Source organism: Copadichromis virginalis, linkage group LG11 (assembly GCF_057382275.1).
Source record: "Copadichromis virginalis isolate Kocher_CV1m ecotype Utaka linkage group LG11, C_Virginalis_male_GT1.1, whole genome shotgun sequence".
Lineage (NCBI taxonomy): Eukaryota > Metazoa > Chordata > Actinopteri > Cichliformes > Cichlidae > Copadichromis > Copadichromis virginalis.
The window spans coordinates 23,545,999-23,559,446 of NC_140628.1; the positions used below are offsets into that span (position 1 = coordinate 23,545,999).

At 40.9% G+C, this 13,448-nt stretch overlaps 2 protein-coding genes across 6 annotated transcripts; both read right to left on the reverse strand.

The window, feature by feature from the left end:
- Positions 1–233: 233 nt before the first annotated feature.
- On the reverse strand, positions 234–10,639 carry pbxip1b (pre-B-cell leukemia homeobox interacting protein 1b). 5 transcript variants are annotated; one of them, XM_085473884.1, is made up of 11 exons: positions 10,512–10,639; positions 8,680–8,758; positions 7,357–7,432; positions 6,536–6,606; positions 5,641–6,034; positions 4,647–4,889; positions 4,448–4,471; positions 3,821–3,873; positions 3,475–3,588; positions 3,235–3,325; positions 234–2,890 (listed from the first exon to the last, which is right to left on the reverse strand). In XM_085473884.1, exons 2-11 carry the CDS (start codon positions 8,728–8,730, stop codon positions 1,347–1,349), a joined length of 2,661 nt encoding a protein of 886 aa, XP_085330010.1. In that variant the 5' UTR covers positions 8,731–8,758; positions 10,512–10,639; the 3' UTR covers positions 234–1,346. The 5 variants fall into 5 exon arrangements, with proteins under 5 accessions (XP_085330010.1, XP_085330009.1, XP_085330007.1 ...); XM_085473883.1 differs by having other exon boundaries at positions 234–2,893; XM_085473881.1 differs by having other exon boundaries at positions 3,091–3,325.
- Positions 10,640–11,091: 452 nt separating this feature from the next.
- On the reverse strand, positions 11,092–11,767 carry lenep (lens epithelial protein). The gene is made up of 2 exons (XM_085473888.1): positions 11,423–11,767; positions 11,092–11,275 (listed from the first exon to the last, which is right to left on the reverse strand). The coding sequence occupies exon 1, from the start codon at positions 11,750–11,752 to the stop codon at positions 11,558–11,560; it is 195 nt and encodes a 64-aa protein (XP_085330014.1). The 5' UTR covers positions 11,753–11,767; the 3' UTR covers positions 11,092–11,275; positions 11,423–11,557.
- Between the last annotated feature and the right edge of the window lie 1,681 nt (positions 11,768–13,448).

Here is a 13,448-nt window from a genome sequence, read left to right on the forward strand (position 1 = left end):
GGCCCAGAGGAGTGACGCACGAATGAAATGCACTGAAAAGGCAGTGGCGCTGCAGCTGGGGCAAAGTGTCGGAGCTGTTTGAGTCTGTAAATAGTGTAGAAAAAAAAATACAGTGTGTGGCAAGAGCCCGTGGCTTATCTGTCATCACTATGGAGAACTTGTTACAGCGAGCATACACTTCAGGAAGTATTCTTAAAGACTAAACAGGTGAGTTAAAGGAAGACAGAGTCAAGTATTATTCATCACAGAGAGGAATTACATTTATTATTTTTTAATGCCAAGAACATGGGAAAACACAACTGTAATGACATTTAAAGTTCTCTGTGCTACCACACGCTGTGTGGCAACCTTTGAAGAAAAAAAACAAAACAATCTCTATGGTGCTGAAGGCCTTTAAATCTGCTACATTTCATAAGTTTATCCACACGTAAAGAGATAAAGTATTTTTGAAAACAAATGTCTTAAGTACCGTCACCAACCACAAACAAATGTTACAGTCATCACAAAGCAATAACTTAAGGACATCTGCACAAGCTCCACACCTGAACAGCAATAAACATGCTCAACATGTCAAAATCTCATGTGCCCATCAATTCTCTAGATTTCACCTATAAAATAAGTTAATTAGACATTTGTAGATTTAAGCAAGTTCCTAAACACAAGCATAATGTATGTACAAACACAAGTGTCATGACTACAGACCCTCGCTCAAGTCGTTCAGCAGTCCATGCTTAATTAACAAAATCAGCCATGATCAGCGAATAAGCAGATTTTAAAAGTGCACAGTGCCGCTTGCAGAAAATAGTGAAAGTGTGGTGTTTGAATAAGACTGTGCAGCATCTTTTAGAAATCTTATTGAGAGCAACAGTGTAAGAGAATTGTGAATAGCAATGACTTTCACACTAACGGACATTCACAGTAGCTGCAGGTGGTCGGTCCCAAATAAACAGCTGTAAGTAAATGTTCATACATTTAGTGGGACTGTTTTAGGCTAGCAATATTTGTCTGTCACCATCTAAGATGTATGATGCAGATTCTTAAAATATCAGACTCAGCACTTCACACACACGATGTACGTTCAAGCCCTTCCTATGTAACAGTGCATTAAGTGTTTGCATATGAGCACTCAAAAAAAACAAACAAACAAACAAAACAAAAAAAACCCCACAAGTGGACAGCAGATGGAGGTAAAACACAAAAGGTCGTCCTGCAAAAAGCATGACAGGTTGATAAATGTATACTTTAAGCCTTTGTGGTCCAATAAGAAATGTTCCCTTTGAGTAAACCCTCGCTCGCTCTGACTCCTTTTAGCCACTTTTGACAGATCCATCAATTCTATCATTTCATCAGCCACGTCCTTGTCCGCTCTCCTTTCTCCAGTCCCCTTTGATTCTCTCCTCTTTCTCTCCACCTCCTCGCAATGAAAACTTTCTCATGACTTCTCTCTCAAACTCCTCCATTTCATCCTCTATGGCGCCATCTTGTTCCCCATCCTCGTCCTCTTCCACCATGTCTTCTAAAATATCGCTCAAATCTTCAACAAAATCTTGAAAGCTCATCTGATCATGAACAAAAACGCCATCCTTAAAAAACTGCGTAGCCAGCTTTTTGAGCTCCTCTCTTTTGGAATCATCGACACCTGCCTGCTCTGCCTTAGCTAGATAGGTTTGGAGGATGGCCTCAAACTCGGGTAAGTGGACAGGGAGCAGCCGCTCAGCCTTTGCACAGGACTCCAATGAGTCGCACTCCTGTGAAGGTTTAGGACTGTGCTGGAGACGCTCTCTCTGCTGGACCCAGTACTCAGGCTGCCCCATGGAGGGTTTGCGGTGTGTATGAGGCTGCTTTTGGTCTCCGTATTGATGTTCTTCCTTTTTGCCATGATTATTTTTAACCTTGTATACATCTTTGCTTTTCTGGAATTGCAATTTGTCTTTTTTCCAGTCTTCATTATGCTTCTTCTCCTTCCTCCCGTCTCTCTCTTTCGATTGCTCCCGTTTCGACTGTTCCCACTTCTTGTCCTTGCTCTTCCATTCCTTATCGTGTTTCCCATTTTGACTCTTCCGCTCATGTTCATTCCATCGCTTCCTGTCATCTTCCCTCGATCCGTCTTTGCCGTGATTTTTACTGCCTTCCCACCGTTTCCTTTCATCCTTTTCTTTCCCTACTTTACCCTGAAGTTTGTCATTTTTATCATCCCTCTCAGTGCCTCTTCTCCACTCTCTCTCTCCTTTCTCCTTCCACTCTTTATCTTCCCACTGCACTTTGCCACTTTCTTTGAAGCCATCTTTCAGCTTCTTCCATTCCTTTTGTTCTTTCTGTCTCCCCCCACGATCCTTTCCTTCCTTCCAGTGCTTGTTCTCCTCCTTACCTCCCAATTGTTTTCCCTCATTCACTTTCTCATGCTTTGGTCTTTTCCTATCGACATCTTCATTCCATTCTTTTTTCTCCCTCTTTTCTGTCCGCTCTCTTTTTCCTTCCCCATCTTTCCATGGCTTTCCTTCATCACCTCTGCTAGTCTTCTCTTTCTTCCAGTCTTTCTCCTTCCACTGTTTTTCCCCTTCACTATGCCTCTTCAGTCTACCTTCCTTATCATTCTCCCTGTCAAACATTCCTTGCTCATGTTTTTCCTTCTTCCATTCTTTTTTACTGCCATCTTTACGGCCCTTTTTCTCTCCTTCCATCCCTACAGATTTTTTTCTCTCTTTTCCCTCTTTCTGCTCGCCCAAGTCATAACGATCTCTCTTCACATCTTTCTTTTTCTGCTTTGGGTCATCCCGTGGATGCTTTGTCTGTCTCCCTGTGGATCCAGCCGTTTCCTGCTTGCTGTCCTCTGGCTGACCAGGTGGGGGCAATGTAGCGAGCTTCATGGAGGCTTGAGTTGTCTGACTGCCTGCTGGAGCAACCACAAAAAGTCAAAGTTAGAAAAAGAAAAAAAAGATACAAGTGTGCATTGCGTTTCAAAAACAGAGAGAAGAAAGCAAATCACTAAATGACTAATCTACTCCCAAGCTTTCTTATAACTCTCATCCTTCTATATCTCCTACTCTCCTCCACATCCCCTCCCTTCTTCCTCCCTTGCTCCCTTTGTACCTGAGGAGACTTTTAATTCTGTCACAGTGGATCTCAGAGTTTCTAGTTCTTTCTGTAGGGCCGGGAATGACTCCAGCTCTTTCTTCATCCTCTCATTCTCTTTCTGAAGGACAGGAAGAGAAGCCATCTCTGTCTTCAACCTACTGTTTTCCTTCTCCACCGCCTCCCACCTCAGCCGCTCCTTTGCTCCCTCTGCTGCATGTCCCTGGGCTACTTTTAGCTCCTCGTTCTGTGTCTGTTTAAAGAAGAACAGAAAAAGAGGGTCCTGTGAGAATACCACACACTCACTGACACCTTTATCCACAGACACACATGTATTTATACAAATGTGCATTACTGTACACACGCAGAGGAGACGAGGTGAGAGACAGAATGGAGTCACACCTGAAGTTGGGCTTGGAGCACAGAAATCTGCTCATTCCCTTTGGCTAGCTTGTTTAAAAGCTCTGAATTGTCAGCATCTAGTGGGGACTGAGGAGCCTCTGGGTTAAGCCACTCCTGTCAACAAACAGAATTACACATCTGCAAGATATTAGAAGTCTTCTCAAAATAACTATTGCCAGGTGGAGGAGTGGAGAAGAAAAAGGTGTTAATGGAACGGGAAAGAACAAGAACAAGTCACTGTACAGTAAAATTAATTAATTTATTTATTTATTTTTAAATTGCCACTCATTATACAGTAAATAAAGGTTAGACTAGAAGAAACAGACAGAGTAGACATTACACTGACCCGTTTTCCTGGTAGCTCTGTATCTTTCAGATCCCTTGTACTATAGTCGCTCTCTGCAACGCAAATATTAGTTTCAATGCGAGTAATAAATTAAAAATAGCATGCAAAAAACAAACAAACTATGTGCAATTACCCAGAAACAACATGCTTAAGGTTTCTGACAGTAAAATGAAATTTAGCTGAGCAGAAAAGAAGCATTCATAATACACTTCATTACAAATGCATTTGTAAATGCAATAGAGAAAAAAAAAAAAAAAAAAAGGATGGATTCCTTGGTGAAGTCCTCATGAATCCTGTTTTCACCTTTACCTCATTCTCACGCCTTTGCTTTTCAAACTGTACGTCAAAAATCAGGTGACAAACTGAGCTTACAGGCTTCTAAAGCTAATATTTACTGTCGTTCTTGGTCCCTTCAAAGCAACAAGGTTGCCTTTTGATAACACCTACACCAAGTATCAGGACAAAACCCCACATTTAACAGCATAAAGAACTTTGAAAGCTTTTTTTCTGCAAAGTATTACATGCAAAGGCTTTTTCCTGCATGCATCCTCACACATGCAAACATGCTGTGGCCAACAAAGACTTAATTAAATCAGTGACCCACACATACACACAGAAAGAACCTACCCTCATCCAGATCCATGAAGATACCTGCATGTATAATACACCTCAGTCTCGGAGCATCCTTCATCTAATCCAGTGTTAGTTACTTTCTATTCTTTTAAGCTTTTACCTTTAAAATATAATTTTAAAACAGGCAAAGAGCTTCCCAAAAAAATCTAATTAGAAAGAAAGAAAGAAACGTTAACCTTTGTAACATGCCTACCTGAGAAAAAAATGGTGCCAAGGCCTAACAGAATGAGAGCACCTAGGATGCACTTGTTCACAGAAAACCCGCTGTCGTCTTCTCGCTGGGGGAGCTGAAATTCGTCCACTTCCTCTTCCTCTTCTCTTCTCCCAATCTGCTCCAGAGATGCTAAAAGGGACCTTCTCTTCCTCACCTCTGACTCTCCCTCCTCACCAGCCTTCTCGGTTCTCTCCTGACTCACTTCTGAATCTGCATGGGGGTCTGGAGGGGTGAAAGAAAACAGTATTAAGGTGTAGTTCTACCAATAATTAAGTTACAGGAACACCTCAAATATAAACTGAAAACACCACAACAATATGCAATCAGAAATTTCAACCCCCAGCAGCGTAATTATTTTAAGCACAAAGTTGCAGTACAGATATTTCTTGCTTTTATATAGCTGATATAAGATAGCACTCCAGCTAAGCAGGGTATGCTGGTTAATTTGCTCCACTTTCTTATATTTAAACTCAACAAATCAGTCTGGCTTTGAAAGAAAAGAGCAATGATATAACTGGCTCTGTAAAGACATCACTAATGCTGAACTTTACTTTTTAAACACAAATTGTAAGGAAAAAAAAAAAAGTGCAGAACAGAGTAAAAGAAGACCAATCATTTGATGGTGCATCAGTAAAAAGTGACACAAACCAAAACCACTACACTGCAAAATATTTTAAGTGGTTCCTGTCCCTCTGAAGCCAATTTACTTCTGCAGGGTGTCATGTAACTAAAGGTTTCTGTCACATCATGCTCCCCTCCACACACAGCCTCTCCAGACAACCTCCTGGCCCAGATACTGAAAAAGTCCATAACCAGGTGTTCCAGCAAATACACTTCAAACACAAATAGAACATGTGGCTTAGTCTCCAATAGCAGAAGAGAAAGGCTGCATGCCATGTATACAGTGACATACACATAATAAAGTTTTTCTAATATTAAAGTAATAATGACCCGACTTTCGCCCTGTTCATACCTGTTTCTTTTCCCAAGTCAGTTGTCTTTAGATACGCATCTGACTCCTCCCCTTCTTGTTTTAGCTCCTCCTCATTTCGCAGATGCTGCGTTCCTTCCATCTGCACACACTCTGCACCTCCAAGAGTCTCTGTGCTCAACGGTAAGAGTGGGGGCTCATCAGGGGAAGGAGCTACATGAGTGTAGGAGTCAGAGTATGAATCGGGGTCAGAGCTGCTCTGCGCCGGGCCCTCAGGTAGGCCTCCTGCCTGGCTGACTTCATCACTGCCATGGTTCAAGTTGCTGGAGACTTCCAAAGAGGAAGGAATGGGGTTATCCGTGACAGAAGTGGGCACAGAGGTGGGCTGATCTGCACTCAAGCCTCCACTTAGCTCTGCTGTTTTTTCTTTTGGTACCTGGATATAAGAATAAGGTCATTATAAAAAAAAGTTTTTGCACTTCTTATAATTTGGCACTTTTGGTTAAAAGCCAAGCAATACAACTTTGGTCTTAAAGGTTTAAATGTTATTTAAACAGAAATATTGTTGTGTTATCTTTAGCATGAAGAACGCCGTCTCTAAGCTACAGCTGAAATGAGTCACTTTCCAAATCTGAGGAACAAATGAGAAGGATAATGCTGCTACTTGGAAAAAAAAAAAAAAAAAAAAAAAAAAAAAAAAAAAAAGGCAAATTCTGTCCAATTAGAATCAACCAGTCTCACTACACTATAAATAGGTTTAGTATTTATTCTTTGAGCATTCAAAAATAAGCAATCATTCAAGCCTCGGGATTATTAGAAAATTAAAACGTGGGAGAGGAGAATGCTTTCTTTGGCCAATCAAGGCTACACATTCAGCAAAGCCGCGTGACAAATGGTACTGTTACAGAACAGAACATTGCATGTATTGCTGCCTTACTAGGTAGTTCTCCACAGGGAGCCCTTCTGCAGACTTTGCACCATTTGCAGGCTGGTTGTTGTCCCCAGAACCTGGATCAAACACAGACACAGGAGGGGAGCCCTTTAGGCCAGCAGTTCAACATTTTTCAATCCTGACTCTTTGAAGTGGAGCAATTCCTACTCGTGACACCAACACCTGCCCCCAGTATGCACAGGCAGGGTGAAAAGCAGTGGTGATGAGGTGTATTTTTTTCTACTTTACCAGTTGTTTTCTTTGATTACAGTCGTTTCTGATTGCTTAGGTAATAACTTTGCAATAATAGCTGGAAGGCTCAAAGCTCTAATGCACTAACTGCAGAATATTACATCAAGCCAGTAAAACTATTTTTGAGACACTCTTGTAAAAATTGAATTTATACGTTAAACCCAAACCATCATTTAAAGAACCTCTACACACTGATGTAGTGAAACACACACTTTATGTTTTCTGTGTGCAAGGCAGAGCAGCTCGCATTAATCAACTGACATGTGTGTGTAAATACCCATGTACACTCCTCAAAAGACATTAGCGGTAGAACAAAACATTTCCAAGGAAAAATACAAGAAAGCCAGCCAAGTGTCATTCTCTTTGTCAATCCAGACTCACAACTTTATCCACATCTCATGGAAAGCATCAAATGAGTGCAAAGCAATCACTTTACAAACTGCCTGTAAAGCAGAGAAAGCACATTCAGTTTGCCAAACTTGGTAAATGCACTTGCAACAAAAGTTAGTATTTTCAGGTATACTCCGATCCTAATGTGGATATGCGATTGAGAAAAGGAATGGATGTGAAGGCACCTGGTGCAGTTGTATGGCTTTCTCCATGGTACTCCGTCCCCATTATCACAGGCTTCAGGGTTTCAGCAGCAGTTTCCTAAGAAAGACAAACACCCAGTCAGAGAACAATCCAATGCTGTGCAAAATATTAAGCCACCCATCAGGGTGCAGTCATTTACTGCAATGTACAAACACACATTATATAAAACCAAAAAGCAGTCTTCTTGAAGGACATTCAAAGCTCTTCTTTGGGTGTTGGCTGCCTTTTGTTTTGTTCTCTGTCCACATGATACCACGCTGCTTTAAAAATGTTGAAGTCTGGACTCTGTGGAGGCCAATTCATAGCTGAGTGTTCCACTGTTTTTCTATGCAAATATGCCTTTACTGCACCATCAGTGTGTTTGGGATTACTGCTGTTTTGATGAGACCCATAAAATTTTACATTTGGATTTATCACTCCATAAGACTTGCTGCCATAAGTTTCAGTCCAGTTCTTGTGTAATCCAGCATATCTCGACCTTTTCTCTGCGTTTCCATCTCTTAAGAATGGCCTCTTGACAGCTACCCTTTCACTGAGGCCATTTCTGATGAGGCTTCAGTGATCAAGTGAAGAAAGAGATGCTTTCAGGTCCTGTGTCAGGATACACTGCACACCATGTCAAGATCTGCCAAATTTTTCCCCTAATAGCTCTCTGGAAATCATGTTGTTGATGCAATAATGATTAAGTGTTAAGTGGCTTAACAAATAATCAAAAAAAGAAAATCATTAAATTACAAAAACTGGACTGAAAATGAGTGAAAAAGCAGCCAGCGTCTGAAAGAGCTTCAGAAAGCTTGAAAATTTTTTAAGACCACTTGAAAATCAAAGAAACCTCACAGGTGTTTCATTTTCAACACCAATTTTGATATTTAGTGAATTAAAAATCTAATATTACAATGTATTTTTTTCTTTCAGACTTATGAAGCATAACTAAATTTCCCACAACATGTGTTATTTGTAGTTATGGACGAGTCCTTACTGAGAAAATATGGCAACATAACCCACAACTTTTAAAGATAAAACAAGATTCTTTCTTCTATCTATCTCGTTACTGGAATAATAACAACAATGAGTGACTGAGCATCACCCTCTTTAACAGGCTCACAAATGAGAAGATCTTATAATAGTTTGCCTTCCTGAATACTAGTCAAATCAGAAAGATCAAGACAGACTTAGTACAGAAACCAAACTTCATATTTAGGTAACCAAAAGAAAATAAACTGAGACCAGTAATTTTGTTTTTTTTAATAAAGCATTTTGCTTAAAGCCTGTGTATTCCAGTGCTCTATACAGAGCGATGATACCTCAGGAGTTAGGATGGTCCAGCTGTTATTAGCACTCCCAGTGCCAGACATGGCCCCCAAGAGACTTTGCGTGTCTCTCCTGCAACAAAGAACAACATAGAGAACAATGTGAAGAGCGTATATACGTACACCCTGAATCAAAGCCATGCATATTTTACAGTTTGACTTACAGAAGAGACAACTAACAATGTGCCACTAGCTTACAATTACAGTAACAACATGAGGACTGCAGCTTTAAGAAATTTACGCTCATTGTTTACCCGATTTGAATACAAGCCTCTACTACTCAGCCTCACCCATTTTGCCAATAAAGGTCTGACTGTAATGTGTTACTGAGGTCTTTGTGCGAGTGTGTGCATTTTGTATGTGAGCAGGAAGTCTAATTCCCTGGGAGCATTCAGTTCTTCATTAGTAGTTTATGTGTGCTATGAGCCTTTTGGCCAGCCTGGCTTTTGACTAGCTGGGAAATGTTTTGGCAGAGACATGGGTAACTAAGCCCGGCACTACAATGGGCTGTCCATTTCAAAGGTACTGGTCTCTTAAACAGAGGTCTACAAATGAGCACATTTGTGGTGTACACTATCTGCCCACTGCTTTGGAATCACTTATTTTACAGTAAAATCATTCATCTTAGCTGCCACCACAGTAGTTGAGAAAATCATCTCCCATGTAACCACTTCAGTGTCACCCCCTTGTTAGGTGGAAGTGTCAGGTATTAGATTTTTATAAAGCTTTTCCTTTCAAATTACACAAGGTAGCATAACAGCGAGACATATTTATATGCATCCAGTCTAGTTTTGTATGAATTCTGAAAGAACGAGGCACTTAAGTTAATACCACACTGTCTGGGTAATGACACACTTCACTCCCCAAATTCAATTCTCTCCCAGCTCTGCTATTTAGGTCTCCTAATCGAGTGCCTCCCAAGAGAAGCCTACTGAATCTAGCCTGGGGCCCAAGGAGCATTGTGGAGGATATAGTGGAGGATATAGTGGAATGGTTTAAATAGATGCCAGCTAAATATAGCTACCATGAGATTGACTAGAGACAGACAGAGGGAGCATGCAGGAGATGGCCATGGGGAATAAAATAGAGGCAGAAATGTATTCTAAGGACAGTTTTAAAAAGGATTATTTTACATGCAACACAAGGGAGGGAGAAAAAAAATAACATCCTGTTCTGATCTTATTCACTGATCGGTACGAATAGCATTTAATTTAAGATCTAGCTGTAGGAGTCGGTGCAAGATCATACTTTCACAGTGCATGCGTCTAATCTCAGTTTATCTCTTCAGACATTAATCTGCATGTGTGTGATATCTTCCAGAGACTAGACTGTTAATCTTTTTTCTTTTTCTTTTTTGCAGCGTCTTTGCCTCTGCATGGAAAAATTACCAAAAAAGGTCAAGAGATAAACTACAAGACTTTCCATGAGGACAGCCAACGCTGGGCTGCGAGCTAAAGCCAGCTCCACACAGCATCACCGCTAAAAGCAGACCGCTCTTATCACTATGCAAAAAGGGTCGGGGTTAGTTGGAAGAAGTTCATAACCTGCGACAGGAAATGTCACACGGCCTTAAAGAAGACAACAACATCTGGTTAAACTCAGGAATATCACTTCTCACATGAGGTGAGGGCCGCTGTTAGTAGGCTACTAAAGGCTTCACAAGCCGAAAGTTGTTGAGATTAGTCCTTAAAAAAACGTTTCCACTTCAACGACGTCTGCCGAGCAACCAGGAAAACGTGAACGTTTGCGACACAGAGGGAGAAGAAACGACACTAGAAAAGACGTCGTTACCTTGTAATACAACCAAAAATACAGGTGGGTCTTACCGTGGTCTGTCACTTTACTTTAGACTTCAGAGGACGCCACAGACGCAAGCTAGGACTTCTTTGATTCTTCCCGTCAAACTTGACAACTTATAACGTGCCTCCAGAACTTACTGAGCCATGCTCTTCTCGCCCAATCACAAAACGCGTTTGCTCTAGTCCCGCCTCTCGCTCATCCAATAAGATATCGTTGTCGCTTCACTTCGGCTGGAAAGCTTCTAAGTTGATTGACATGTATATATGTATAAATATGTAAGTGATGGAGGCTGAATTAATGTAAAATTAATACTACAGGTTACTGCTACTGCTACCCTGACATTAGACAGGCTTGAGTTGATGGTTTCCATCATAAATAGAGCCTCCAGTTTAGCGATAATAATAATGCTCTTTTGCACACTTAAGAAATACCAAGAGTCACATTAGATGCAAGCTAAAACTGTTTCATAGAAGCTATATTACTGACACTTAAGATCAAAGCATTTTTCTCCCTTTAAAGGTGTCTGTGCAGAATTACCTAATCATCAAATGACCAAAAGAAAAGAAGCAAAAATTCAGACATGTAGGTAATAATTTTTTCTGTTTATGAGTTCCTTTATTTATTGCCACACCACTTTGTGTTGTACAGTGAACATCAGGTGAGCCACAGTCCTGGGAATCTCAGATCATCAGGGTACAATTCAGAAAACTCTAACCCAGTCCGGATATAAAGTCTGTATCATCTTGAAACCTGCTGGCAAGCTTCCTCGAACCCCAAAAGACCTCCCTTCCTATAGAGACACCGAAAAACAAAAAGCAAAAAAATGTTAAAGGGTTGAGTGGTTTTATGATTTTGAAATTATTATTGATAGATTTATTAAACACTATAAATTAAAGCATGTAGTTTATACATAACAGTCATTCAAAACAAGTCATACCTGCCAAGGCTTTACCATATAACACTCCCATTTCTGATGAAATAAAAGCTGGTTGAAATTACAATACAGGACCCAGTGGAGAAACAAGGAAAAATCTGTGCTCTACCACTTGATGTACCCTTTTCTCTCAGTCTGTCAGTCCAGGATCTCTTTGATGCACCAGCAGCAGAGGAGGAAATAGAGGCATTCTTTAACCGACTGGATAAAACTGTAGGCAAAGTTTCCTCCCAGGAAGTTCTTGCCTCGTCCCAGGCCCATGGCCATGTCCCGCAGGTGCTGTCCCAGAGAGGCGGAAGGCATGGCCTGGGGAAGAGGACGCTGGGGGTGCATGGCTGTGCAGAGGGACCAGACAAATGCAACGAGGAGGGCAGTCGATGAGAAGAACTGGAAGATGAGCTGTGACAAATGGAGTCAGATGAGACCCATGCAACAGCTGAGCTCTGCTCCGTATTCCCGGCACTGTTCACTCCTCTACTTATAACCTCCTATACAAACTGCAAGCGCTCTCCACCCACATCTGGCATTTTCTGGACTGTCCTCTAGTTTCAAACGCCCGCTGACTGATTAAAGACCTTGTTTACCTTTGCTGTACTCAGTTCCCATGTGTCGTATGATGCCCCCCTGAATAAGCCCCTGCTGTTCCAGCCACAAACAAGAGAGTTCCAGTAGCTCCAACACATTCGCCACGACACCACACTCTTTGTTCGGGTCAGCGTACAACAAACGCTCATATTTTCTCGTAGTGTGTGCTTTGTTTCAGTCTCTGCTGAACTTTTTTGATGTACACAGAGGGAGGCACAGCAAAAGCCAAACTCACAAAGCCAGATAAGTGATATATGTATTTATATATGCAATCTATATTTTTCCAATACAGGTGTAAACAGACACATTTCCCTAAAAACAAAACAAGACAAAGAGTATTAAAACAGAAACATAAAGTAATAAAAATCATTATCTGTGCACACTATTTCAAAAGGAACCTTTGGCTTTTTAAAAACACAAACCAAAAAGTACAACAGCATCATCAACACTACCACCATCACCAACAATAAACAACTAATTTTCTGAAAGGATTTTCATGCAACAAAGGCTACTGTGATGCACAATAATAACACAGAACCAGTTCACTAACGATAAAGAGCATCAAGTGAGTCTGTTCCAGCCCACACACACATACAACAGGTACGCACAGTAATGGCAGAACTTCTCTGCCGTTTTCCTATTTCTGACCTGCATAAAGCTAAACATGCAGACTGACCCGGCGGTCACTCGGGTATGTGTGTGCATACATGATCTACAACATGTTAGCCCACTTCAAAGTCTAATGACTAACAGATAGTTAAGGTTTAGGCTGAAAAAAAAAATCCCTTCTCAAATTTTTAAATTTTGGCTTCGGTCTCTTCGACGTGTTCAAATTCTACATGAGCGACCTCTGTGCTGTGGTTTCTGGCTCTGTGTTATTTATCAAAGAAGTCATTAAATATACAAAAATGGAAACAATAATCCATCACTTAAGCTTATCAGTCAAAAATTTATGTTATTTACAGATGATCAGGAAAAACCCCCGATCCCATACCACCCCGACCCCCACTCCCCCCCAGATGGTGACATCAAGTATCTGTGACTGTAAGCTGAACGCGAGAACGTGCATCAGAGGAGATTGCCATCACTAGATCTGTTTGCGTGTGTTTACCGGAGTGTCATTTTTGCAAAGTTGTTGATAAACTGAGACTTTTTTTGTAAGATTCTCCTGTAGCTGACTACATTTGAATTAAGTACATAAGGTGACTGCATTGGAGTGACATGACTGCATTGAAGAATCAAGGCACGATCAAAAAGGTATATATATATATCTATATATAGATATATAGATATATAAACCAAAAACAACTACATCATGAAGGGAGGAGGAAAACAGTAAACAATAACGTGAACTTCTCCCTCCTGATCCTCGAAAATCTGTGAACACAGCACGCCGAGGAGCAACCTTTGGCTGAACAGTTCATTGTTAGCAATATCCGTCTAA